Raw genomic sequence first — 27498 nt, 5'->3', positions numbered from 1 at the left:
TTTAGACAATCATTAACAATTTTAATCTCCTGAATGGAGTAGGGTCTCAAATGTCAATTTCCCACCACAATACATCTTGTCTCACTACCATCGATCTGACCTTTCTACCTCTTTCAACTACTTGATTGCCTATGAACCTTCTTGCATGAGAATCTAACGAGAACTAATGTTAGATAAGTAAATTGATAAACTGTTCATTTTCAATAGAACTAAAATGAATGGAAAAGGACAATCCACAAGTTTGGGCCGTTTGGCATTTAATCGAGCATGTAAGGTGCCAAAGCATAACATAACCAAATTAAAATAAAAAAAAAAAAGATTGATGAAAACTTCACAGATTCAATCATTTGCACCTCGTTTTATAACCTATAATCATAGACAAAATCTGGAAAAAAAAAAAATCGATCTAACAGATGGATGACAGATATATACAGAGAGACGACCTGTAGATCTTCAGGGAGATATTCGTGCTTTATGGAGAGATCCATTGAATGCTTGAGATGCAAGTAGCTAAGGCTTTCTTGATGTCCATATCATACATCGGATTGCAGAGATCCTCGTATCTCATCCTTAGACATGTTAAAAGAGAGATAGAGATTAAAAACCCCTAAGAGAGAGAGAGAGAGAGAGAGAGAGAGAGAGAGAGAGAGAGAGAGAGAGAGAGAGAGAGAGAGAGAGAGAGAGAGAGAGAGAGAGAGAGAGAGAGAGAAACCCTATATGAGTAGAGGTGGATTGAGAAAGGGGAAACGAAGAGAGATGGTCAGTTGAGAGAGGAAAAAGGGGAAATAGAGAGAGAGAGATGGTCGATTGAGAAAGGGATAGTAAAGGTGGAGATGGCGATGGCTGTCGCTGCATCTAGAGAGAGAGAGAGAGAGAGAGAGAGAGAGAGAGAGAGAGAGAGAGGGTCGATTGAGAAAGGGATAGTAGAGGTGGAGATGGCGACGGTTGTCGCTGCATCTAGAGAGAGAGAGAGAGAGAGAGAGAGAGAGAGAGAGAGAGAGAGAGAGGGAGCGTCGGGACGGAGAGAGATTTAGAGAGAGAGCGTCGGGAGAGGGGAGAAATAAGGGTGAGAGATCACTAACCAACGCCCCTTTTTAATTAGCGCCGGTAAATTAGCCACGCACATCGTTGGCTAATCCTACTTTTGTTGTAGTGTCAACTCTAAATTAAGTGATGAAAACACAAAATGAAAGTTGAAGATTCAGCTCCACGAGTTGACATGCAAATCACGACCATTGTCCAGCCAACTGTTTCATGGTTTGAAAGAAGTTAAATTAGGAAGGGAAGTGCAAAACTGAAGTGATTCGACGCCAAATTCATGGTGATTTGGCCTTTCACTTTCATTTCTATGTTTATTTTGCCGTGTACTGGCTAATCCATCATGCTACTGGACAAGGAAAATCCTTTTGTGCATTCCATGTTCTTTACAATATACTACAGTCTTCAATCTCATGGCCTGCTATGGATGAGAGCACGCATTGAATACATGTAACTTACAAATTCATTTCAGAGAGAATCTTCCCCAGTTTTTTTCTAATGATAATTTTCTCTTGTAGATAACTTACCTTTAACAATTTGACCGGAGAAATTCCAAGAAGCTTTTCAAGACTCTCAGCGCTAGATTATATGTAAGAAAATAGACATTCATTACCAAAATTTCACTGATTCTCTTGCTAGATACTTCAGGAAAATGGACAATCCTTCTGTAATTTTTGGACCCTCAATGATGCTTTGGTGATATTTTTGTCACAAATTAGAAATCTGTTTCATGATCTATTTTTTTTAATCTAGGTATCTTACTAGCAACATGCTTACTGGGGTCATACCCTCTTGGGTCTGAGGTAGCAACCATAACTTGTAAGTATTACTCAGTAAATCTCAAATTGCATTTCACTGGCAACAGGATCTGTATATTTGCTGGCTTTGTTTTCCATGCATATTAATGTTTTGTTAAACTCTCTTGTGAGATTACTTTAGGCCTTTCAGATTCCTACTGGGTTATTATTTTTTCCACTCTCTTGATTTGTGGGTTCGTCTCTTTTAGTTTAATTGATTTTACCTGGAATTTTCATCTCTCAAGTTACAGTTTGGAGGGACTCATTTCAAATTTTTAGTGATTGCCTTTTTTGAATTCCATCTCTGATATTGGTGGGACCTTCCCATGATTGTCTTTGTTATTTCAAACATGTTTTCGATTTCCTCAGCCTGAGTGGCTGCCCACATGTTTCTACTACTTTAGATTGTGTTTGGATGTACAATCGAGTCAGATTGCAATGGCTAGCCTGATTGCAATTATGTTACTTTCAAGTTGGAAGATCACTACTTTTTGTTAATCTGAATGTCTACAATTCAAATCACTTTGTGCATCCAACACAGCTACAATTTTTTCATCACTTTCAGCAAAATCAAAGAGACTAAAATTTCAATTCGTTTTGATGGGCTTTTTTCAATGGCATATTTTCTTGAGTTCATGGCCACCGGCATTTGTAGTTGGTTGTATCTTTAATTCTGCCAGATGTTACAGTCCTATTTCGGAATTGAGTCATCCAAGCTTGATGAATCCCATCAGTCCCATTTCTGTTTTGCGGAGGAGCTTTGTTGATTTTTTTTTCTAGTAACAGAATGTGGCTTTTATTCTTGCTTGGGTCTTGTTTGGACACATAACTGAATTGAATTGTGAACATTTGGTTCTATCAAGAGGAGAAGACCCAAATACAGTTATATTCATTACAAGTTGAATATAATTGTTTTCTTCTCTTTGGATAATCTGGCCATTGGTTCCTATCTATTGTTAATCTAAGGGTCCTTTTAAAAAAAATAATCTATTTCTTTGTCATATTAACCTCCTTGTATATGCTATTGTGGTACTCATGCCATTTTTGGTGGTTTTTTTTTTATTTTTTTCTATTTTTTTTTATTTTTTTTATTTTTATAAAAGCTAATTGCTAATGTATTTTTCTTATTGTTCATGACTGGTCTGTTCTGGTGTCCCTATAACCGGGCCATGTTCTTCAATGGATTCATATTATTACATTTCAATTCTGTGCATAACTTTGTCATTGCTTGCACCATGTGCTCCTCTCTTTTACCTTCTATTTTGTCAGCGTGCCTATGTGACCAGTGTATTGATCTTGAGCTTATTTCTCATTCATTTGGTTTCAGTTTCAGTGAAAACATTATCACCGATCTTGGTTTTGTGGATATATTTCCAGCCTCACGAATTCCGAAACATATGCAACATCTTCTCAAGCCCATTTATCGCACCATGTCTGGTGCATCAAAGGAACCACTAGGATCAAGAGATATGGTAAAAGAAAAGGGATTCTGTGTGACAACAGATCCGGGGACTCTATCCTCTATACTGAAATGGGCATCAGATGCTGAGGTACCTCTGTTGTAGTTAGCTTGTTATATTTGTCTTAAGTTGATGTCTTCCTCTCTCTTAATAGTAATCTTAAATTATTATTTTTTAAACAGCAATATGATGCAGGACCATTCGATCATCCAATGGGAGATCACAAGTGGTCCCATTGCTGGTCGATTGAAGTTCATGGCCATCCACAACTGTCCAATCGAAAATCTGGGCCACTTCAGAAGCCCAAATCAAGCTAATGAAAGATAAGGACCCTATCAACGGTCCTGTCGAATGATCTCGACGAGATCAATGGTCCAATTGACATGTGGGCCCCACAAGGTTAATCTGATGGCTCAAAAATAACCATTGTTTGGACTGGGATTTACAAGTCCAAATGGGTACTGTAAACACCTTTATATACAAACCATATAGATTTTTGTGAGTTCCTGCAACTATATGGGCCATATACACCATATGGCTAGGTATATATCCAATAGACTCGTAGAGAGATATGGTGAGTAGAACCCTTCATTTAGTTTCATTTAGCATCTCTTTTTAGTGCAAGTTCGAGACAATTTAGAAATATTTCTTTTTTGTGGGCCAATAGGATTGAAGTATTGTCTTCTTGTATTTTTAGGAGTTGTATAAAGCTATATATACATAGCCATTGTACGGATCTAGATTGATTATTTGATCAAATGAAATCTTTTTGCTTCTTTCTGTTCATATCCAGTTTCAAAATTTTAACCGTGGCTATATTTTTCATTTTGTTTTTTTCTCCTTTTTTTTTTTTCGTGTTAATTGAAGTTCTTGGAATATTTTGGGATTTCTTTACAGGTCAGGAAACAATCATACATATTAGGAAATTCAGTTTGGTGTCCTTGATAAGCTTATTGCAGCTCGTCATGAGCTTGCAGAGGTTACATTTCCTTCACTTCAACCCGTCATTCAATATCTTTAGTTTTGAAAGTTTGGCGATTTTCCACAATTTCTGTGCTAAATCAAAATTGAAAATCTGTTCTCTAAGCTGATTCTTTTATGTTATAAACCAGTAATTTTTTATTTTATTTTATTTTGTTGTTGTCTTTTGTATGCAGATAATGGGGTATAAATCTTACGCTCAATTTGCAGTTCATCCGAATATTGCATCATCACCAGAGGTTGTGATGCCCTTTTTGCTTGATTTAAGCAAGATTGTTAGGCATAAGGCTGATAAGGTAAATTTGTGTCCTTTCTTGGGTGTAGTTTTGATCTTTTTCCCAATTTTTTCAGTTGTAGTAGAGTGAAGTTTTTATGGTACTTTCTGGGTGTCTTTTTTCCCCTTGTAGGAGTTCAAGGCAATTAGGGATTTCAAGAGGAAAATATGCAATGAAGATTGTGCAGACTTGGAGCCATGGGATGAAGCTTATTTCACGGGAATGATGAAGTCTTCTACCTTCAACTTAGACTCTTTTGTAAGTTGAACCATTGTTGTTTCATGAACTTTACCTGCTTTCTTGTGGCATAACTCCTTGTGTGACTTGAGCCTTAGATGTCTTTTCAAACCAAACTTGAAAACCCAAACCTAAACCCAATCCTGAACCCGAACCCGATTTCCTAAACTTAAACCTTAACCTATTCTCAATTCCCTAAAGCTATAACCTGTCACCTAAACCTAAACCTATAACCTAAACATGTAACCTTAACCTAAACGTAAAACCTAAACCTAAACCTATAACCTATAACATTAACATAAACTTATAACCTAAACCTATATAATCTACAAAATTAACCTAAACTTATACTTATAACTTAAATCTATTCTCAAATCCCAAAACCTATTACCTAAACCTAAACCTAAACCTAAACCTATAACCTAAACCTAAAACTTAAATGTATTCTCAAATCCCTAAACCTACACCTAATCCTAATCTCAACTCCCTAACCTAAACTTAAACTTAAACTTGAAAACCCAAACCCGAACCCGATTCTGAACCCAAACCCGATTTCCTAAACCTAAACCTTAACCTATATAACTTATAACCTATAAACCTTAACCTAAACCTATATCCTAAACTTAAACCTTAAACCTTAACCTAAACCTAAACTTATAACCTGAAACTATTTTGAATCTTCCATGAAGGCATGAGTAAGGACCTAGGTGTGTGTGCACAGTTGGCGATGTGTTCACCATACTAAATTTTGTGAGCCCCACCAGGAAATAGGCTATGAATAATATTTTATATTTTATTTATGATGTATTTATGCGTGGATGAATGTAATGTGGATAAGATTGTTTGTGTTTGGATAGATGTAGTTTATATTTGGATGAATGTAGTTTATGTTTGGATGGATTTACGTATTTTGGGTTTAGATGGATGCGAATGTGAATATGATGAAATATATTACATAACAAGTGTATATCAGGAAGAATATGATGAAATATATTGTAATAGGTGTATTTCAGAAATACTAGGGAAAAAAAAAAAGAAGAAGGGACGTAGGTAAAAGTCTTAGTTTGGTTTGTAAATAATTTTACCTACGAATAAATTCGTAGGTAAAAGTTTTATTTATATTAATAGTTTTGTTCGTAAATAATTTTACCTACGAATAAATTCGTAGGTAAAAGTTTTATTTATATTAAAGTTGTGTAAGTACTTTTACCTACGAAAATATTTGTAGGTAAAAGTTAACTAGGGTTTTCTAAATATTTTTAGCTACGAAAATATTCGTAGGTAAAAGTTTTGATAATAGTTTTAGCTACGAAAATATTCGTAGGTACAAGTTAGCTTATGTGAGGGTAAAAGCGATCAAAATATTTTTTAGTTTTGTAAATATTTTTAGCTACCAAATTATTCGTTGGTAAAGGTTTTGAAAATATTTTCAACTATGAAAATACTCATAGGTATAAGTCTTGTAAATATTTTACCTACAAATATATTCGTAGGGAAAAATTTCGTCGGCAAAAGTCTTACCTTTGTTCCCCTCGGTCTTTTAGGGATGAATTTACCGACGAAAATTTTCGTCGGTGAAAGTTTTTGCCTACAAAAAAAAGGCTTTTACTGACGAAAATTTTCGTCGGCAAAAGTGACTTTTCTTGTAGTGTTAGTAACGTAAACCTAGTTCATTGAACATTCACTTTCATTAGGCTAAACCTAACCATGCATCTTAGGCCTTAAAACATGAATCAATGGGGCCACGACATTTTGTCCCTTGACATGTGGCTTGGTTACACTAATAGGGCTCCCTAGAGATCTTTCACTATCATTAGGTCCGCAATGTTTCAATGATCTATCTAATGATCGACCTTCTTAAAAGCAACCATCGGATTATAAAATCAAACATAAACCTTTGGAGAAGCGTGTGCACATGGCTCAATATGACACTATCACTCTTACCAAAGACAAGTCCTACAAATAAATAAGTAAATAAGTATATATGTATTACACATATAATAACAATATGTAAAATAAGTGATAATAACACATGCATATGAATAATATTAGTGAAGGGATGTTAATAACAAACATGGAATCATCAATACAAAGAAAGTAGGCCTGAACGCACACAAATGATCCTTAGAGTCTTTTTGACCGTTAATATTCAAAACAGGATCAATCCAATCACTGGATTAGTAAAGATCAATAAACGAGACGAAATTCATTAAGTATGGTCCACCCAGGCTTTAGATATGCCTGATCTTCAAATAAAGGCACCGATTAAGGCTTCCGAGATGAATGGACTATGTGGATTGGTCACAAAAATCACGATGGACCCCCACGTGGAATGCAAGTGCATGAAGGCCACCCGTGCGCGAAGTGCACGGGACGCCGTTTGCTGGTTGACCAACGCTGACCCGAGTTTCACTTGAAAAAGCGAAAAACTCCTCTCGCCCGTTTATATTTCAAAATTGACGGATGTCAGCTCTTTAGGTGGCCCACCTTGGCCTCTATCTGCACGATCCGGACCGTCCATCAGACTCATGGGGCCTGGGTGACCAAAACCTTAAAGTCCATCCGACCCATGCAGATGTGCATGTGCATGGGATATGGGCAGTCTCGGATGGCCAATAGTGTTTCAGCAAATCGGCCGCTTGCAGGATTTTCCACATAGGCGATCCGCGTCAAACTATGCCTCTCCATCCCAACCGTTCTTTCAGGCCTTGATCTGCACCCTTCCTCCATTGCCAAAGAAGGGCAGACATACGACCGCGGGACGTAAAGGTGTGGGGAGACATTTCCTCCTTGGAAAACTCCATCTGGCGCGATCCGAACCTCACATCAGTCCACGTGGAGAAATATCCACCGTTCCCTTAAGGGCGGCAATAGCTAACACGCTGGGAGCGTTCTTCTCGCGAGAAAACCACTTGAGGCAGGAGATCTCGTGCGGTGTGGTGAAACACGGATGAAAGGCCCGGGAAGTGGGCCTCAAAGTGATCAATGGCCTCATCTGAGCCATTCAAAAGGACTAGATCATCCGAATACTCCGTAGATAAGAATCCGCCATTTTTGGCCATGTCATCTTCTCTGTTAAGCTGGGTAACCCACCATCATGGCATGGGCCCCACTTTAAGATCTAAGTTGTTTTTCCAGTGGGCCTCGGTGTGTAAAACCCATCCCTCGAATCGGATTTCCCCCTGTAATCGAGGAAAGGAAGTGGAGGTGTGTACAGGGTCGGTTATCTCGACCGTTGGATGTAGGGTTCGAGCAGACTCCTTGGCTATAAAAGCTAGGCATTTTCCTTGGGATCGGCACCAGAAATTCAGGAAAGGAGAGAGAAAAGAGGAGGGAAAATAGGAGAGGAATGAAGGAGAAGCCGGGCCGCTGGTGTTGCACCATCCGACCGTCCGAGTTAGGCTTGAACTCGGGGGGCGTTGGGGTGGCTATTAGCCGGTTCTGGGACGGAAAGAAAGGAAAAAAAAAAAGAGGAGAGGTTACGAAGAAGAGAGAATGAGGGAGAAAGAGTGAAATCCGGCGCTGGACCGTTCGACTGGACCGCACCACGCTAGGTCGACTGCACCGTTCAACTTGGCCTAAGTCGGAGCACAACCAGTGCCCCTGGGCTTTGGAAAAGAAAGATAAAAGAGAGATCACTACGTGAAAAATGGGAAAAAATGACGGATTTAGAGACGGTTTTGGACCGTCTCTAAAATTGCTTGGTTTAAAGACGCTTTAGAGACGGCCGTAAACCGTCTCTAAATTTTTAGACGGCCCTTGACCGTCCTTATTATTGTCTTAAAAATTTGAACGTCCACAAATCATTTAAGACGGTCAAAAACCGTCGTTAACTGCAGAAAAAAGACGGCCATTGACCGTCTGGAATAAGAGACGGTCCCGGACCGTCTTATATGCCAGAATTTGAGACGGTCAAAGACCGTCCCTATTAGAGACGGTTATTGGCCATCTCTTACTGGTAATTTGAGACTGTCGAGGACCGTCTCAATTAGAGACGGTCGTTGGCCGTCTTTTCCTGTAGGCAGGGACTGCTAAGCTTTAGTCTGTATTAGGGACGGTTCTTAGCTGTCTCTGGTTGAGACTGTCAAGGACCGTCTTTATTAGGGACGGTCATTGATCGTCTCATATTGGTAATCAGAGACTGTCATGGACCGTCTCAATTATAGACGGCTGATGTCCGTCTTTTCTAATAGTAAAAATAGGCTTGCGTTAGGGACGGTTGTTAGCAGTCTTTATTTGAGACCGTCAATGATCGTCTCTATTAGAGACGGTCATAAACCGTCTCTAATGCTCAAGTAAAACATTAAAAAACAAAAATTTATGAATTACGAAAAAAAAAAAGTTAAAAAACTTAGAAAAATAACTAACAATGTTTAAGAAAAAAATTTAGATTTTGCAAAAAAATGTAATTTTATAAAAATCTAGATTTTGAAATAAAAATTAAGAACATTTAATAATGTTGATAATTTTGAAAAAAAAAAATCGATAAGAAAATGATATTTTGAAAAATAAAATTTAAAAAATTAAACAAAATTGTAAAAAAATTGTCAAATTGAAAAAAAAAATATATTTAAAAAAAAAAGCTAGATTTTGTATTTTGAAAAGAAAAATTAAAAAGTTGTATAACAAAAGTGATATTTAAAAAATGATATTTTGAAAAAGAAAATTTAAAAACATTAAACAAAATTGTGAAAAAATTGACAAATTGTAAAAAAAATATATATTTTAAAAAGGAAAACTTGATTTTGTATTTTGAAAAGAAAAATAAAAAAGTTATATAACAAAAATGATATTTAAAAAATGATATTTTGAAAAAGAAAATTTAAAAAATTAAACAAAATTGTGAAAAAATTGTCAAATTGTATATATATATATATATATATATATATATATATATATATATATAAAGAAAACTAGATTTTGTAATTTGAAAAGAAAAATTAAAAAGTTATATAACAAGATTTCGATAAAAAAAATGATATTTTGAAAAAAAAATACGAAATTAAACAAAATTGTGAAAAAATTAAAAAAATGTAAATATATATATTTTTAAAAAAAGAAAACTAGATTTTGTATTTTGACAAGAAAAATTGAAAAAAAAAAAAAAGGGATCTATACCAAATTGAATGGATGTGGCCTACAATACACATGGTGGGATTAAAAACATGTAAACGTGAAAAGGAAAAAAAGAAGAAGAAGAAGAAGAAAAAGAGTGTTAACTTGAGGTTAAAAAATATATATATATATATATATACACGTTTAAGAAACAGGAGTGCAAATCAAAGGTCCTTAATACCTTGGTAAAAAAGAAAATGGTCTAAATTCAATGGTAATATCAGATGGTTGAGATTATCCAATCATTGTGATATTAAAATAAGTGTTCTACCCAACAGAATAGATGTGCCCTTCAACAAGTGCAGACCAAAGGAGATTGAAGCATATAAATGTTTAAAAAGAATAGTACAAGTCAATATTATTCATCAGGATAGTCAAAAAGAAAATTGTCCAAATTAATCCAACGACAATTTCAGACAGTTAAGACCATCCAATCAGTGTGACCTTTGGAGAGGTACAGGTATGTCAGGTGTTGCCAACATTAAGAATTGGTACCAAATGCATACATTAGTATAGGCCATTCTCATGTTATCATTTTTCGGCTATTAACTCGTCTCAAAAGCAATGAGATGTAAACTTGCACAGCTTAGATATAGTTTAAGCTGCTTGTTAATTAAAAAGGAACTGAAATATAGTTTAAGCCAAATGGAATTTCAAAAAAAAAAAAAAAAAAAGACGACCGACATCCATCCAATCGTACCAAGTCTACCAATCAGGTGGCAGAGATTGTTCCATGAAAGGCATTCCCTGCTCTCCATCCATCCATAATCGGCTCTCACATATTAGCTCCAAGGACTCCAAAACAGTAAAACAAAACACATATATAAGTCTCACTAGAAAACCTAGAACTTGCAGAAACACAAGACAATGACACAAACAGAATTTTTCCCAAATGGAATCAAATTAATATCAGAGGTTATTCCAAACACCACTAGTAGAATCGAACAATCTTTAACAAGAAAACAAAATCAAACCGTACAACCCCTATAATTCAACATACAACCTCATCAAAACAGCAACATCCAAAGGTGAAAAAATCATCATAAGAGTGATTTCATGACCCCCCTGAGATTATTGAGTTCTTATGATTCGAAATCACATCCTAAATATATGATGGAAAAATATATGGACGATGTCGATATACATAAAATATATCAAGGTGGGCCATACACGGTTAGAATAACACCCACGAAGGAGTTATTTAAATAGTGAAATGGTACTATAAGGTCACCTCTTGGGAACTTCCCATGAGGTTAATCTATGTGCGCCCCACCACAATGTATGTAGAACATGAACACCATGCATTTGATGTATCCCATTTAAGTCCAAAAATCAGTTGTATACAAAACTCAAGTGAGCCATAGTATCTAAAACTATGTGAAGACATTCCTAAAACATATAAAAGCATTCAATTGGTGGGGCCCATATGAGTTTTGGATGTGTGTGAAACTTGGGTTGACTCCTTATCCAAGTGGGACGCACGTATATAATGAATGGGCTGGATCTATGAACCACATCTAAGTGGGCCCAATAAATGATTATGAATGTTTTAATGGGAGGGTAACCCTCTCAACTATAGTATGTGGTGTGGCCCACCCAAGTCATGGATTGACTTTATTTTTAAGGTCGTGGCTACCATGGAATGGTGCATCTGACTGACGGGACAAATTCAAAGTTCAAATGGACCCACCATAGAAAAGAGTGAGATAGTGACACCCACTATTGAAACCTTCTTAGGGCCCGCCGCGATGTTTATTTGAGATCCAACCTGTTTATAAGTTAATACAGATATGGATGTAGTTGAAAATTGGTCTAACCCCTCATCCAAGTGGGACACACATAATGAGTGGGTTGGATATGTGAATCACATTTAGGCAGGCCCAATATATGATTATGAATGTTCTAAGGAAACCCCTCCATTATATTATGTGGTGTGGCCCACATTTAGGTTGATGTTTGTGTTTTCCCTTCATTCATATTTTTTTTGATATTATGAACATGTTGGATGACAAATAAACATTATTGTGGGCCCAAGGAAGGTATCAACGGTGGAAATCATTATTCCACACCGTTTTGTGTGGCATGGTCCACTTGAATTATGGATTTATCGAAATTTTGGGATCAACCCACACCGTTCATCTATTTTTCGAGATCATTTTATAGAATTATCCAAAAAATGAATCATATCCAAAGATTAAATGGACCACATCACAAATAAGGGGAATGAATTGGCTCCTCCCCTACACCATCCAATGGCTTGTGGTTGGTGGTGTGTGGGCCCAACCATGATGTATTTTTACAAATACATGGATGAAGGGAAAAACTAAAATATCAACTTGATCCAAAACTTTAGTGGCCTCCCGAAAATTTTCAATGGTAGACGTTTAGTTTATATTATTTTTTATGATGTGGTCCACTTCAAATTTTTGTAGGCTTCATTTTTGAGCTTATGTAATAAAATTATATGTTAAAATGGATGGATGGAGTGGATAAAATGAAAAAATCATGGTGGGCCCCAAAGGATTTACTTAGTATGCTTGGAAACGGATTGGCTACTCCCCGTACACTAGCCAATGGCTGGTGGTGGGTGCTTTGTGGCCCCCACCATGATGTATGTGTTTCATCCATGCCGTTCATATATTTTTACAGATAATTTTACAGTATGAGACCAAAAATGAGATATATCCAAATCTCAAGTGGACCACATTATTGGAAACAGTGTTGAATGAGCGTCGACCATTAAAAACATTTTGGCAGCCATAAAAGTCTTGGATCAAGCTGATTTTTGTTTTTTCCTTTCATCTGGTCCTGTATGACCAAATCAACAGATTGGATGTCAAATAAACAGTACAGTGGGCCTTTGGAGGATTTTAATGGTGGATATCCAATCACTATTGTTCTCATGTGGTGTGGACCACCTGAGATTTATATTCCTATAATTTTTGGTAGAAAGCTTTAAAATGATCTTTAAAAATGGATGAAATTTTTGGTAGAAAGCTTTAAAATGATCTTTAAAAATGGATGAACGGAATGGATGAAACACATACATCATGGTAGGGCCCACAGAGCACCGACCAGCAGCCAGCCCAAATTTGGGCGCGCGCTCAAAACAGAGCCCGCGCGCCCGTCTCTGATCACTCGCTCCTCTCTCTCTCGCTCTCTCTCTCTCTCTCTCTCACCGCCCCCCGCCCTCCCTCGCCGCCCTCTCTCACTCTCGCGCATCCTCTCTCTCTCTCTCTCTCTCTCTCTCTCTCTCTCTCTCTCTCGGTCCTCTCTTCACCACGCCCTCTCTCTGTTTCTCTTTCTCTCTCGGTGCTCTCTCTCTCTCACGCATCCACCCGAGGTATCTCTCTCTCTCTCTCACTCTCTCTCCCTCTCAATCTCTCTCAATCTCAATACCGATTGAAATGATTTGGGGATTTAGGGATTTGAGGATTTGGGGATTTAGGGATTTGGGGATTTAGGGATTTAGGGATTTGGGGATCTCTCAATCTCTCAATCTCAATACACGAGGTATCTACTCCTTTTCCTATTTGCTTTGAATTGTGTTGGAACTAAGAGATTCTTTAGATACATCTATTTAACCTTATTTTCATTTGTTCTATTTGACTGCAGGAGATGATATCCAAGCCTGAAATTGGACAATCACAAAGGTTTTATGCATGAAACAAAGCTAATTTTTCCCTTCCTATGTTGCTTTACTATTGATTCCAAGTAGCTTTTTCTTTCTTCTTTATATAGTTTTTATAATAATTTGTATTTTTTAAAAAGGTTTCTGGGATATCATGCTGATAAATATGGGTGGACCAGCATGATTTTTTTGAGGTTCTATATTTTTCTTTCTTTTGTTTATTTATTTGTTTATTTTTCCTGATATTAGTCCTAAACATATGCATTTCTAAATCTTGATTCTACACATCTCAGTTTGCTGGATTGAATAGTTCCTCATTTCTTTGTAGGACTAATTTAGGAGTCGTTGGAGATGATAACCTGCTTAATGCGATTTCTATTTTCTGTGTCACCTCAAGCATAAAGTGGATGGGTTTCACTAATGATGCTGATCCAATACCGATTTGGAGGTTCATCCAAATGTGCCCTTCAACTGTGGCATTCTCCATCTGCTTCCTTGCTTCCTTTTTTTATTTTCTTTTTTGGAGTAGCAGCAACTTGCCTACTGATATTCCATCTCTTTTGAGGGTCCTACAAGGGGTATGGACAAGATTGACAAAATTCTACATGCCCATTTTTATTTTTTTTGGTGAAAATCAATTTGATTTTAGTAGATGTGTAGTTTTTTTTTTTTTCTTTTTGGAAAATCAGTGAAATTTGGGATGTTTTGAAGCAATTTTATGCATATTTTTCGAATTCGATGTTCATCAAATTTGGATTAAAAAAGGAGTATTATGTGGGTTTTTTCTATTATATGTAACAGAATCTCATTTGAGTGCTTTTGCATTTATCAGTTCTTCAAGTCTGTGTAATCATTTGATGTGAATCCATTTGGATTCTACTGTAATAATTTTTCTATTGTCAAGAAGGAAATCTCATATGGGTATCTCTCCTTTTGAACTTTATTTGATTTGGTGAAAATCAATGTGACTTTAGGATGATGTGTGGGCTATTTTCAATTGTTTTGGGATGAAAAACCAATGAAATTTGGGATGTTCTTAAGCAGTTTGATGCATATTGGTTGAAAAATGAAGTGTTGTGTAGATTTATTATAATTTTTTGTGGTTTAGATGATGGAATCTTGTGTGGGTGCTTTTGCATTTATCAATTCTTAAAATTTGTGGGATTACTTGATGTGAATCAATGGGAGTTTTTGATGATTAGTAGTTGCTTTTGGGTGTTCTTGGACTAAAACCAATGGAATTTGGGGCACTTTCAAGTTATTTGGACTTGGCATAATTAATGGAGTGTTGTACACATCATTTATGTTACATGTAAGCGAAGCTCATGTGGGTACTTTTGCATTTGGCAGTTTTTGAAGTTTATGTGATCATGTTATATTAATTGATGGGAATTTAGGATGATGGGTACTTGTTTCCGGATTTTTTTTTTGGGACCAAAATAAAGGGAACTTAGGATGTTCTCAAGCAATTTGATGCATATGTATTGACCCAGATGTTCTTCATACTTGGATTATCTAAAAAATGGAGTGGTCATGTAGATACTTTTCTGTTTATTAGTTTTTGAAGTTTGTGTTTATTTGATGAAAATCAATGGGAGTTGAGGATGCCGGGTACTTGTTTTCAGGTGTTTTGATTGGAACTAAGGTAATTAGAGGCTTTTTCTAGTTATCTGATGCACATTGATTGATTTTAATGTTTTTCAGATTTTAATGATTGTATTTATATGCATGTGGTGTCCTCAGGTCTTACATGAACTAATTTATATGCATGTGGTGTCCGCGAATCTTACATGAACTAATACGACGCCCCAACTAGATTATGTGGAGCAAGAAAGAAGTTAGTTTTCTTCCCTTTACCATTATTCTTTGATTGTTAATCCATGCAACGATTATTTTTTTATGCCATAAGTCTTTGATTGTACCCTTTAGGATGATGTGTATGATTTCCTCCATTTGCTAAGCACCATTTCTAATGAAAAAGAAGTAAGCAATGAATGTCTAGGTGCAGATGCTGATGAAAAAGAAGTAAGCAATGAAGCAGGCCGTTCAATCTGATCAATCTACTCCCTGGGGAGGTTGGAAATCAAATGATGTGTACAACAATTCAGGTATGATTTGCACCAATTCAAGAGACTGTACAGTAAAGGGTACAATTAGCCTAGCATACAAGTTGAGATGTTTCCATGTATGCTGATAGTTGCTTTGTTTCTTCAGGATACATTCCGTGGAAGGGTGTGTGAGTGTCCGTTGGTTCAGGAAGTGGAGTTTAAGGGAGATGTTTATAGCAGTTGTCAAGGTAAACCTCTCTCTCGCTCTCTAGGGTATATCCTATCTCTGTATCTCACACACACTTTATTATAAAAGAAAGTGAGTTTTTAGGTTGTAGAAGGGTGTCCTATTTCATGGGATTGCTACTTACTAGTTTTATTTCTTTTCCATTACTCTTACCACTATGTTATATGCAGGTACCTATGGTCTCCTATACATTTGTTGTATATGATTACTTGGAACTGAATGTGCAAGCCTTCATTACTAGCTATAGTTGCTAGATCCATCTATATGATGGATGAATGGAATGGTTTATTTGAATGTAAAACTGTCATGATATGTTCGTGTGATGTCTGGACAGTCTCTGTAGGTATTTCACACCCTTTTATCATACTTATCTGCAAAATGCACTTATCCACAATGCCTTCAAATTGATTTTGATATATTTTTTGGTGACATCAAGATCTTATATATATGGCTTTTATCATTTATGCAAAACACGCTTATATATAGTGTTTTCAAATTGATTTTGAAACCCAGCATTGTTTCAAGAAGAACCTTCATTTTGTTTCATGAACAGAGGATGGACAAGTGATGAGCTTTTTTGTTGTATTAGAAAGAAAATTTGTTAGGAGATGTCTGAGTGAGGCACATGGCATAATTGTGAGGCAATCTCTCCATATGTCACATTGGTTATATATGAAAAGATCATCAACTATCTACCCTGTTTCAATCTAGAAAAAAAGAAGCAGTATTTGGTCTAGCTGGATGTGTCTGACTAATAAATTGAACCTTACTGATAAATTGGAAATTTTTTATTTAGTAAATATTTTTTTGATTTTTTCTTATTCCTTATATTGTTTCCCAGTTATATTTGTGTTGGTTTCAGAGTACAGGTAGCAATAGAAAGTGTTGGTCGATTGTGGCTTATAGACAAAAGGATGAGTAACCAACAATACGAATATGAGAGGCCTTCTCCAGGTATTCAGATGCTTTTAGATATAATTATGTTGTTCTTAAATGTATTAGCTCGAAATTGATGGAGTAGACCCGGATGTGCGTCGGAGCTATCCGGATGTTGAGCGGGGGTCCCTAGAAGGTGGGAACCGCTGTTATGACCATGATGAAGCTGTCTATTTCCTAAGGACAACATTGGAGTGGCTTGGCTATTTGGACAGGCCATGTTTATGTATTTAATACAAATTGATCGAGCAGACTCGGATGTGCGTCGGAGCTATCCGGATGTTGAGCGGGGGTCCCTGGAAGGTGGGAACCGCTGTTATGACCATGATGAAGCTGTCCATTTCCTATGGACAGCATTGGAGTGGCCTGACCATTTGGACAGGCCATGTTTATGTATTAACTCGAAATTGATGGAACAGACCCGGATGTGCGTCGGAGCTATCCGGAAGAGCGGGGTTCCCTGGAAAGAGGGAACCGCTATTATGACCATGATGAAGCTGTCCATTTTTTATGGACAGCATTGGAAGGGCCTGGCAATTTGTGTCGGATGGCCGTGTTTATATCTGTATTTACAGGGACCATACCCTTAACCTAAACCAAAACCTATGACCTAAAACCTTAACCTATAACCTAAACCTCAACCTTAACCGAAACCTAAACCTACACCTATAGCCTAAACTCAAATCCCTAAACCTTAACCTATAACCTAACCTAAACCTATACTTATAACCTAAAACTATTCCCAAATCCCAAAACCTATAACTTAAACCTAAGCTTTCCCTAAACCTATAAGCTAAACTCGATTCCCTAAAGATAAACCTACACCTAATCTTAATCTCAACTCCCTAAACTAAACCTAAACATAAACTTGAAAACTCAAACTTAAACCCAATCCCGAACCTGAACCCGATTTCCTAAACCTAAACCATAACCCATTCTCAAATCCAAAAACCTATAACCTAAACCAAAACCAAAACCTATAACCTAAACCCGAACCCATTCTTAAATCCCAAAACCTATAACCTAAACCTAAACCTTAACCTAAACCTATAACCTATAACATAAATCAAAACCTAAACCTAAACCTAAAACCTAAACTTATAACCTATAACCTAAATCAAAACCACATTTCCCTAAACGTTAACCTAAACTTATAACCTATAACCTAAATTAAAACCAAAACCAAACCTAAACCTAAACCTAAACCTATAACCTAATGTATTCTCAAATCCCTAAACCTAAACCTACACCTAATCCTAATCTAAACTCCCTAACCTAAACCTAGACCTAAACTTGATAACCCAAACCTAAACCTGATCCTGAACCCAAACCCAGTTTCCTACACCTAAACCTTAACCTACTCTCAATTCTCTAAACCTATAGCTTATAACCTAAACCGAAACTAAAACCTATACCTTAACCTAAACCTAAACTAAACCTATAACCTATAACCTAAACATAAATCTAAAACCTAAATGTATTCTCAAATCCTTAAACCTAAATCTGAACCTTAACCTAAACCTTAACCTAAACGTATAACCTATAGCCTTAACCTAAACCTGTAACCTATAGCCTTAACCTAAACCTAAAACCTAAATGTATTCTCAAATCCCTAAACCTAAACCTACACCTAATCCTAATCTCAACTCCCTCACCTAAACCTAAACCTAAACTTGAAAACCAAAACCTAAACCCGATCCCGAACCCGAACCTGATTTCCTAAACCTAAACCTTAACCTATTCTCAATTCCCTAAACCAATTGCTTATAGCCTAAACCGAAAGCTAAACTTATACCTTAACCTAAACCTATAACATACAACCTATATCAAAACCACCTTTTCCTAAACCTTAACCTAAACGTATAATCTATAACCTAAATCAAAACCAAAACCAAACCTAAACCAAAACCTAAACCTATAACCTATAACCTAAACCTAAACTTAAAACCTAATGTATTTTCAAATCCCTAAACCTAAACCTACACCTAATCCTAATCTAAACTCCCTAACCTTAAGCTAAACCTAAACTTGATAACCCAAACCTAAACCCGATCCTGAACCCAAACCCGATTTCCTAAACCTAAACCTTAACCTATTCTCAATTCCCTAAACCTATTGCTTATAACCTAAACCGAAACCAAAACCTATACCTTAACCTAAACCTAAACCTAAACCTATAACCTATAACCTAAACATAAACCTAAAACATAAATCTAAACCTTAACCTAAACCTTAACCTAAACCTATAACCTATAGCCTTAACCTAAACCTGTAACCTATAGCCTTAACATAAACCTAAAACCTAAATGTATTCTCAAATCCCTAAACCTAAACCTACACCTAATCCTAATCTCAACTCCCTCACCTAAACCTAAACCTAAACTTGAAAACCTAAACCTAAACCCGATCCCGAACCCGAACCCGATTTCCTAAACCTAAACCTTAACCTATTCTCAATTCCCTAGACCAATTGCTTATAACCTAAACCGAAAGCTAAACTTATACCTTAACCTAAACCTATAACATATAACCTAAATCAAAACCACCTTTCCCTAAACCTTAACCTAAACCTATAATCTATAACCTAAATCAAAACCAAAACCAAACCTAAACCTAAACCTAAACCTATAACCTATAACCTAAACCTAAACTTAAAACCTAATGTATTTTCAAATCCCTAAACCTAAACCTACACCTAATCCTAATCTAAACTCCCTAACCTTAACCTAAACCTAAACTTGATAACCCAAACCTAAACCCGATCCTGAACCCAAACCCGATTTCCTAAACCTAAACCTTAACCTATTCTCAATTCCCTAAACCTATTGCTTATAACCTAAACCGAAACCAAAACCTATACCTTAACCTAAACCTAAACCTAAACCTATAACCTATAACCTAAACATAAACCTAAAACCTAAATGTATTCTCAAATCCTTAAACCTAAATATAAACCTTAACCTAAACCTTAACCTAAACCTATAACCTATAGCCTTAACCTAAACCTGTAACCTATAGCCTTAACCTAAACCTAAAACCTAAATGTATTCTCAAATCCCTAAACCTAAACCTACACCTAATCCTAATCTCAACTCCCTCACCTAAACCTAAACCTAAACTTGAAAACCAAAACCTAAACCGATCCCGAACCCGAACCCGATTTCCTAAACCTAAACCTTAACCTATTCTCAATTCCTTAAACCAATTGCTTAGAACATAAACCGAAACCTAAACTTATACCTTAACCTAAATCTATAACCTATAACCTAAACATAAACCTAAAACCTAAATGTATTCTCAAATCCCTAAACCTAAACCTACACCTAATCCTAATCTCAACTCCCTAACCTAAACCTAAACCTGAACTTGAAAATTCAAACCTAAACTCGAACCCGAACCTGAACCCAAACCTAAACCCGAACCCGAACCCGAACCTGATTTCCTAAACCTAAACCTTAACCTATTCTCAATTACCTAAACCTATAGATTATAACCTAAACTTAAACCTAAACCGTAACCTAAACCTATAACCTATAGCATAAACCTAAACCTAAACCTAAACCTGTAACCTATAACGTAAACCTAAACTCAAAACCTAAATGTATTTTCAAATTCTTAAACCTAAATCTAAACTTTAACCTAAACCTATAACCTATAACCTTAACCTAAACCTGTAATCTATAACCTAAATATAAACTTAAAACCTAAATGTATTCTCAAATCCCTAAACCTAAACCTAAACCTATACCTAATCCTAATCTCAACTCCCTAACCTAAACCTAAACCTAAACTTGAAAACTCAAACCTAAACCCGATCCCGAACCCGAACCCAATTTCCTCAACCTAAACCTTAACCTATTCTCAATTCTCTAAACCCATTGCTTATAACTTAAACCGAAACCTGAACCTATACCTTAACCTAAACCTATAACCTATAACCTAAACAAAAACCTATAACCTAAATGTATTCTCAAATCCCTAAACCTTAACCTACACCTAATCCTGATCTCAACTCTCCAACCTAAACCTAAACCTAAACTTGAAAACTCAAACCTAAACCCGATCCCGAACCCGAACCCGATTTCCTAAACCTAAACCTTAATGTATTCTCAAATCCCTAAACTTAAACCTACACCTAATCCTAATCTCAACTCCCTAACCTAAACCTAAACCTAAACTTGAAAACCAAAACCTAAACCCGATCCCGAACCCGATTTCCTAAACCTAAACCTACACCTAATCCTAATCTCAACTCCCTAACCTAAACCTAAACCTAAACTTGAAAACCAAAACCTAAACCCGATCCCGAACCCGATTTCCTAAACCTAAACCTTAACCTATTCTCAATTTCCTAAACCTAAACCTTAACCTAAACCTAAAACCTAAATGTATTCTCGAATCCCTAAACCTAAACCTACATCTAATCCTAATCTCAACTCCCTAACCTAAACCTAAACCTAAACTTGAAAACCCAAACCTAAACCCGATCTCGAACCCGAACCCGATTTCCTAAACCTAAACCTTAACCTATTCTCAATTCCCTAAACTTTTATCTTGTAACCTAAACCTGTAACCTATAACTTAAACCTAAACCTAAAACCTATTGCTTATAAGCTAAACCTAAACCTAAACCTAAACCTTAACCCAAACCTAAATGTATTCTCAAATCCCTAAACCTAAACCTACACCTAATCCTAATCTCAACTCCCTAATCCAAACCTAAACCCGATCTCAAACCCGAACTCGATTTCCTAAACCTAAACGTTAACCTGTAACCTAACATAAACCAAAACCTATTACCTGCACTTATAACCTAAACATAAGCCTAAAACCTAAACCAAAACCTAAACCTACACCTAATCCTAATCTCAACTCCCTAACCTAAACTTAAACTTAAACTTGATAACCCAAACCTAAACCCGATCCCGAACTCGGACCCGATTTCCTAAACCTAAACCTTAACCTTAACATATTCTTAATTCCCTAAAGCTATAACCTATATACTATAACCTATAACTAAAACCTAAACCTTAACCTAAACCTATAACCTAAGCCTAAACCTTAACCTAAACTTAAACCTATAACCTATAACCTAAACCTATAACCTATAACCTAAAACCTAATCCTGAACCTAAACCTAAAACCTAACACCTAAAACCTAAAACCTAAACCTGAACCTATTTTAACGATCAGTTTTATTTTTAAAAAGTGCTCACTTTTTTGGAAGAAGTTTATGCAATTCTTCATGATTTTGAATTATAATGTTTTGTTGGTTTAATATTTTTTTTTCAGGTGAAAGACACAAAAAGAAAATTGTTGCTGATTTTTTTTCTTTTTTTAGTTTTGATGTTAAACTTATATGTATTTATGTGTGGATGAATGTAATGTGGATAAGATTACTTGTGTTTGGATGAATGTAATTTATGTTGGATTTACGTAGTTTGGGTTTAGATGGATGTAGTTTATGTTTGGATGAATGTAGTTTATGTTGGATTTACGTAGTTTAGGTTTAGATGAATGTGAATGTGAATATGATGAAATATATTATATAATAGGTGTATATCAGGAAGAATATGATGATGTAACAGGTGTATATTGACCCTCTTATAAGGGACGGTCCATGACAGTCCTTTTTAAGGACGGTCAATGACAGTCCTTTTTAAGGACGGTCTGTGGCCATCCTTTGAAGGCCCATAAGAGACAGACCATGACAGTCATTTTTAAGGACGGTCAATGGCCGTCCTCTAAAGGCCCATCAGAGACGGTTTACAAGTCTTTTTTAATGACGGTCCATGACCGTCCTTTTTAAGGACGGTCGATGGTCGTCCTTTAAAGGCTCATAAGAGACTGTCCAAGACCGTCCTTTTTTAGGACGGTCCATGACCGTCCTTTTTTCGTGAATAAAAATGACGGTTTTCAATCGTCCTTTAAGTAATATGACACGTCAAATTTGACGGCCCTTGCGACGATCCATGACCGTCCTTTTTGGTCATTTGAGATGGTTTTGGACCGTCTTTTTTTCACAGTTTTGGTGTAGTGGATCCAGAGGGAGAGAAGAGAGAAAACAAAGAAGAGAAGTAAGAAGGGGAGTTGCTGATCACCTCTTGCAACTCCACACATGTCGAGTCGAGGTGAGGTTCCGACTCGCTGCCAGGTCGGGAATGGGATGTGGGTCGAGTCTGAGCAGAGCCAATCGAGTTGGACCTGCTCCAGGTCTGCCATATGTGTTGGCAAAAGGAAAAAGAGGAGTTAGTTGGTGTGTGTGGCACCAGCTTGAATCGAGTCAAGTCTGACTGGTTGCCTACTTTCGTGCAATCGCTGAGTTGACTCAGCTCGACCAGGGCTGAGTCAGGCCAGGTTGTTGGCCATTGCTGGATGCCTCCAGCAACAAGAAGAGGGGAAGAAAGAAAAAAAGGGAGAAGCAAGGAGGAGAAATGAAGGGGAGAGAGAGAATATATGGGGAGGTTGTGCTCGAACGAGTCAACTCTGGTTCAAACCAAGTCAACTCACTGAGTCAGGGCTTACCTGAATCCCATGCAATTCGGGGACCGTACTCAGCCAGCAGATCGACGATGTTGGAGCTCCTAGTCCCGATCCTAGTGCCATGCATTGCCATCAGGTAACCTTTCCCAACAGAATCCAAATTGATTGAGTCGACTCAATGAGTCATTGTTTTTCCTTCTAGATTAGGTATGCCTCATTTTTTTTATCATTGTCACACTCTTATCATTAGGATTGCTAACATTACATATGGTTAGCCACTTACGAATAACTTATGTCAAGAACTAGTTATTGTAAAAGAAATTACAATTAGTAAATAGTTGTATTTTACTTACCGTTCCTAAATATTATCATGATGTTAGATCATAATATCAATTATCATCATAATGATTACCATTAATATGTTACGTTAATATTAGTTATTATGAATAAAACTACCATTAATGATATTGACATGGTATCCATTGCTTGAAACATTATCTTGAAATGTTAATTATTACCATGGTCACAAATATTAGTTATATCATTTACACTAAATTGTGACTAACCATATTTTTATTATTATATTGTACTTAAGTTGCACATACATCATAGTCCTACTCCGAGAACTAAACCCTAAGATGAAAACCCTAAATTCTATATTAAAACCCTAAGATAAATAATTCAAACCCCAGGTAATGATCTTGAACCCTAGGTAGTGTGTAGAACTTGAATCTAATTGTATAAGATTCATGATTTGTGGTAGGGTTCGACCCTAAGGGCGCATGTACCTCCTAGCGATGGCGAAGGCGGTTCAAAGCATAAAGTGATGATTCTTCCCCTTGAGCTTTCCATCTTCTCATTAACTTAAGTTATAGTTTTTATTTAAATTCATAATTGATATCTCCCTTTATACTCACATGTGTTAGCTGATGAAAATTGAATTGCTGTATTACATGCTTTATGATTATCCTATGTAATTGTTCATGCTTGTGGATTTCTTTTTGTGGATTGCTTATGGAACTTAAACTGGTACATTAGTGAGAAATTCCCACATATGAATGTACACCCATACTTGGGATGTAACTTGACTAGTTGTAATCATAATGGACCTTCGACTTGGTGGTTATTGAGTGGTGGTCAAGATGGATCATTGATGTGGGCCTACCATCTAGGGTTATTGTGCCCAATTATTTTTAAGGATGGTCTTTATCGTATGATTTTGATATCGGCCCTATGTGGCATATTTTGATACTCGCTCTACGTGGTTTTATTTGATATTTTTCCTATATGGGTTCGATATTTTATACTGTACAACATGCGATGATAAGCCCCATATACTGTAATATAATAGGCCACTAGTCGAGGGGTTTTCATTAAATGTCCTAAGATGGTAGCCTCATGGGCCGGGGATGGTAGTCATGGGATACTATGCCCGAGCCGTCGGCCTACGCAGGGCCATGCGCTACCCGTAGTGACCATGAGCTTATTTAAATTGGCTGATTGTAATTAGACTAATAATGGGCTGACAAATCATGCATGCATGGCATATTACGATGGCTTGGCTCATTTTGCCCTGCGATTACACTGAATGTTACGCTTATGACAAGTCATTCGATTGCGATAAAGACTCGGATTATCATGCCTTGCGATTATGCTGAATGTTGCGCTGATGACCAGTCTTATCCCTGAGTGACGACCCCAATGTCCATCCGAATGTTTTACCCAGGACAGGCCGTCTGGATGTTTTTCCCGAGCCGATGATTGCATTCATGCATCCATGCATTTACTCTGTTTTGGTTGTATGAATGTTTTATATTATCTCTTACCTAATGCGGTGATGTATAATCTTGAAGAGAATTCATACTGAGTTGGCCACTCATCCATCAAATATATAACCGTACAGATAGCACAGGTGGCCCAGGTGAAATTCATATTTATGTTGACGAGGAGCAAGCTATATTTGACAGGGATGCATGATTGTAACTGCTAACAGTTGCAACAGGATTTCATATCCCAAATTTATTATAATTTACTTTATTTTACATGTAATATTATTTCATTTTGTAATTGTAAGAATGGGGACATTGGTTTGTATAAGTCATTATGGGTAGCTTCTTATATATTTGAATGGTAATAAAATTTTCCTTTATATCGATTTGTCTACACTACACTCATTTTCTTACTCTGATTAAAAAAAAAAAAAACACTCAAAGTTGACCATCCTTTAATTAAGGTTAACACTCGGTTTTTTAAGACACGAGTCATATACTCTAGTCCTGAAAAGTCGAGGCGTTATAAGTTGGTATCAGAGCATAGTTTGGACAAACTTGGCCTTGAGAAATGATCTTATACAAACTTTAAATGTCTCAAGTTAGGATGTTTGAAATTAGAAGTTTGAACTTAGGTGAATTTTCCCTAGAATTATAAGAATGGTTAAGAAGGTAGAGATCCAAACTTAGGCTCCCCCATAAATTGTTATGGTAGCCATTTAAGTTGATGTGAAATTCCCTAGTAGCTAGGAGCAATTGAGAACATAGAAATTTCAAACTTGAGACTCCCTTAAGAGTTTAAAGTTAGACCCCTGGACCTTAAACTTACGTAGTTACTCCCTAGAAATGATAAGGATAACCATTTGAACTTAGGCACATTTCTCCTGGAATTTAGGAAAGTTGAAAATATAGATACTCAACATTTTAGGTTCCTTAGAGAATTGTTTGGATAACCATAGAACTTAGAAATGTTTTCAGGTCCACTTTGAACATCTAAGGGTTAGACATTTGAACGTAGGAACAAAAACTTGGGCTCCCTATAAACTATTGTATGAAACTAGAAACAAATTTTTTTTTTCCCTTGTAAACCACCATACCGTATGTTAGGTTAAACTCTAGTTCCCTTGAAAACTACCAGAATTGTTGTTTGAACTTAGGAATTTAACTCATGCATCGTGGGAGGACAAATACCCACTATGATGTGCAAATGAGAACATTCCTTGGACTTGACTCCCCAAAGGACATTTTAGAAATCTAGGATTCACACTCTTTCTATAATTTTCTGTAGTTGGAGATACCCTTGTCACAACACTTAGTGGATGAAATGAACTTAGACTCGTAGGCCTTTCCTTAACCATCATACTGCACATTTGATTGAAAACAAATGCTCTCTAGACTTTAAAAATAAATAAATAAATAAAATCGCACTAGGAACTTAATTTGAAATCCCTGATACATCTCTTTACGTATAAATAATGATTCCTAAAAATTTTGGTGCATGAAACTTATTTGAGGGGAAGCTATGAAACCTTGGGTAGGTTTTCAACCCTAAGCCGCACACATTAAGGTTAGATTTGAAATCTTAGATGGATTTGATAAAAATTTCAGGCTCAGGTTCGTGTGGAGATCCTAAACCTGGAATTTCCAAGTAGTGCTTAGGTAATCAGAGTGCGCGCTAGAAGTATGATGGTCATTCACGTCTATTCACGTAAACTTTCGGGCGCTCTCATTTAAAAGATTCATGATATTTTCCATAAGTCTAGAATAATTGGGATCGCGAGTCGATGTAACCACACTTAAGCTAAGTTATGTTGTTTGAATCAAATTCCATATCCTAGCAAATTCTAACGATCTCAATGCCCTGATCAAGCAGAAGATCAAGGTTTACTAGGATTATGAATCGATACCAGTAGATCTTTTGTTCTATGTAGGCAAATGATCGATGTATCGGGCTTAAACCTACTATGACCATCTATTCATGTTACCCTGAACGCTGAAAAATAGAAATTGGTAATACACTTTGGACAGCTAGGGACTATCATTAGAAGTAAAAGAAAATAAAAAGAAATGTAAAATATTATCATTAGTGGTCGCCTAACTCTTAGTGGATGCGGTAAGACCCTTGATCTAGGTAAACCTTTAACAAATCCTTAGTATTGGTTGATGTTAGGACGGTTCCAAATGTTTAGCAGGAATTGATATGCTAGACTAGATGCTTAGGGATGTGGTACATTCAAATATGGCTTGTTAAATGTTGAGGGTCAAATATTGCATATTAGACCCTAATTATTACCTGATTTTAAGTACATGATGATGCTTAACGCCCTGCTTTAATCTTATTTTTGGTGCAAGGTGTATTTATGAGCTTGGACCGAAAAGGATGTTAAAAACATGGATTTAATGCTCAGGAATTATCAAGGCAATGGATAGGACTACAGGGGACTGGGATCAACAGATTTACACGCCAGAAATTCGAGAAAA

At 36.5% G+C, this 27498-nt stretch overlaps 1 protein-coding gene across 4 annotated transcripts; it reads left to right on the top strand.

Annotated features, from left to right (window-relative positions):
* The first annotated feature begins 3001 nt into the window (after positions 1-3001).
* Positions 3002-5134, top strand: LOC131238677 (mitochondrial intermediate peptidase, mitochondrial-like). 4 transcript variants are annotated; one of them, XR_009168015.1, is made up of 4 exons: positions 3002-3385; positions 4193-4274; positions 4453-4572; positions 4684-5134. XR_009168015.1 is itself a non-coding variant. In XM_058236297.1 (3 exons), the coding sequence occupies exons 1-3, from the start codon at positions 3005-3007 to the stop codon at positions 4816-4818; spliced, it is 636 nt and encodes a 211-aa protein (XP_058092280.1). In that variant the 5' UTR covers positions 3002-3004; the 3' UTR covers positions 4819-5134. The 4 variants fall into 4 exon arrangements, 3 of the variants coding, with proteins under 3 accessions (XP_058092280.1, XP_058092282.1, XP_058092281.1); XM_058236297.1 differs by lacking the exon at positions 4193-4274; XM_058236299.1 differs by lacking the exons at positions 4193-4274; positions 4453-4572; positions 4684-5134 and adding an exon at positions 3491-4106.
* Positions 5135-27498: the final 22364 nt, after the last annotated feature.

Source organism: Magnolia sinica, chromosome 3 (genome assembly GCF_029962835.1).
Source record: "Magnolia sinica isolate HGM2019 chromosome 3, MsV1, whole genome shotgun sequence".
Lineage (NCBI taxonomy): Eukaryota > Viridiplantae > Streptophyta > Magnoliopsida > Magnoliales > Magnoliaceae > Magnolia > Magnolia sinica.
Note: the sequence above shows the minus strand (reverse complement) of the source record. Positions and strands in the feature narration are given on the sequence as shown.

Bases quoted from the DNA above. Each gene is read 5' to 3' on its own strand.
- LOC131238677 (XM_058236297.1), top strand. From the start codon at position 3,005: ATGTTCTTCAATGGATTCATATTATTACATTTCAATTCTGTGCATAAC. The intron at 3,386-4,452 runs GTACCTCTGTTG...TTTTGTATGCAG, and splicing joins AATGGGCATCAGATGCTGAG to ATAATGGGGTATAAATCTTA. The intron at 4,573-4,683 runs GTAAATTTGTGT...TTCCCCTTGTAG, and splicing joins TTAGGCATAAGGCTGATAAG to GAGTTCAAGGCAATTAGGGA.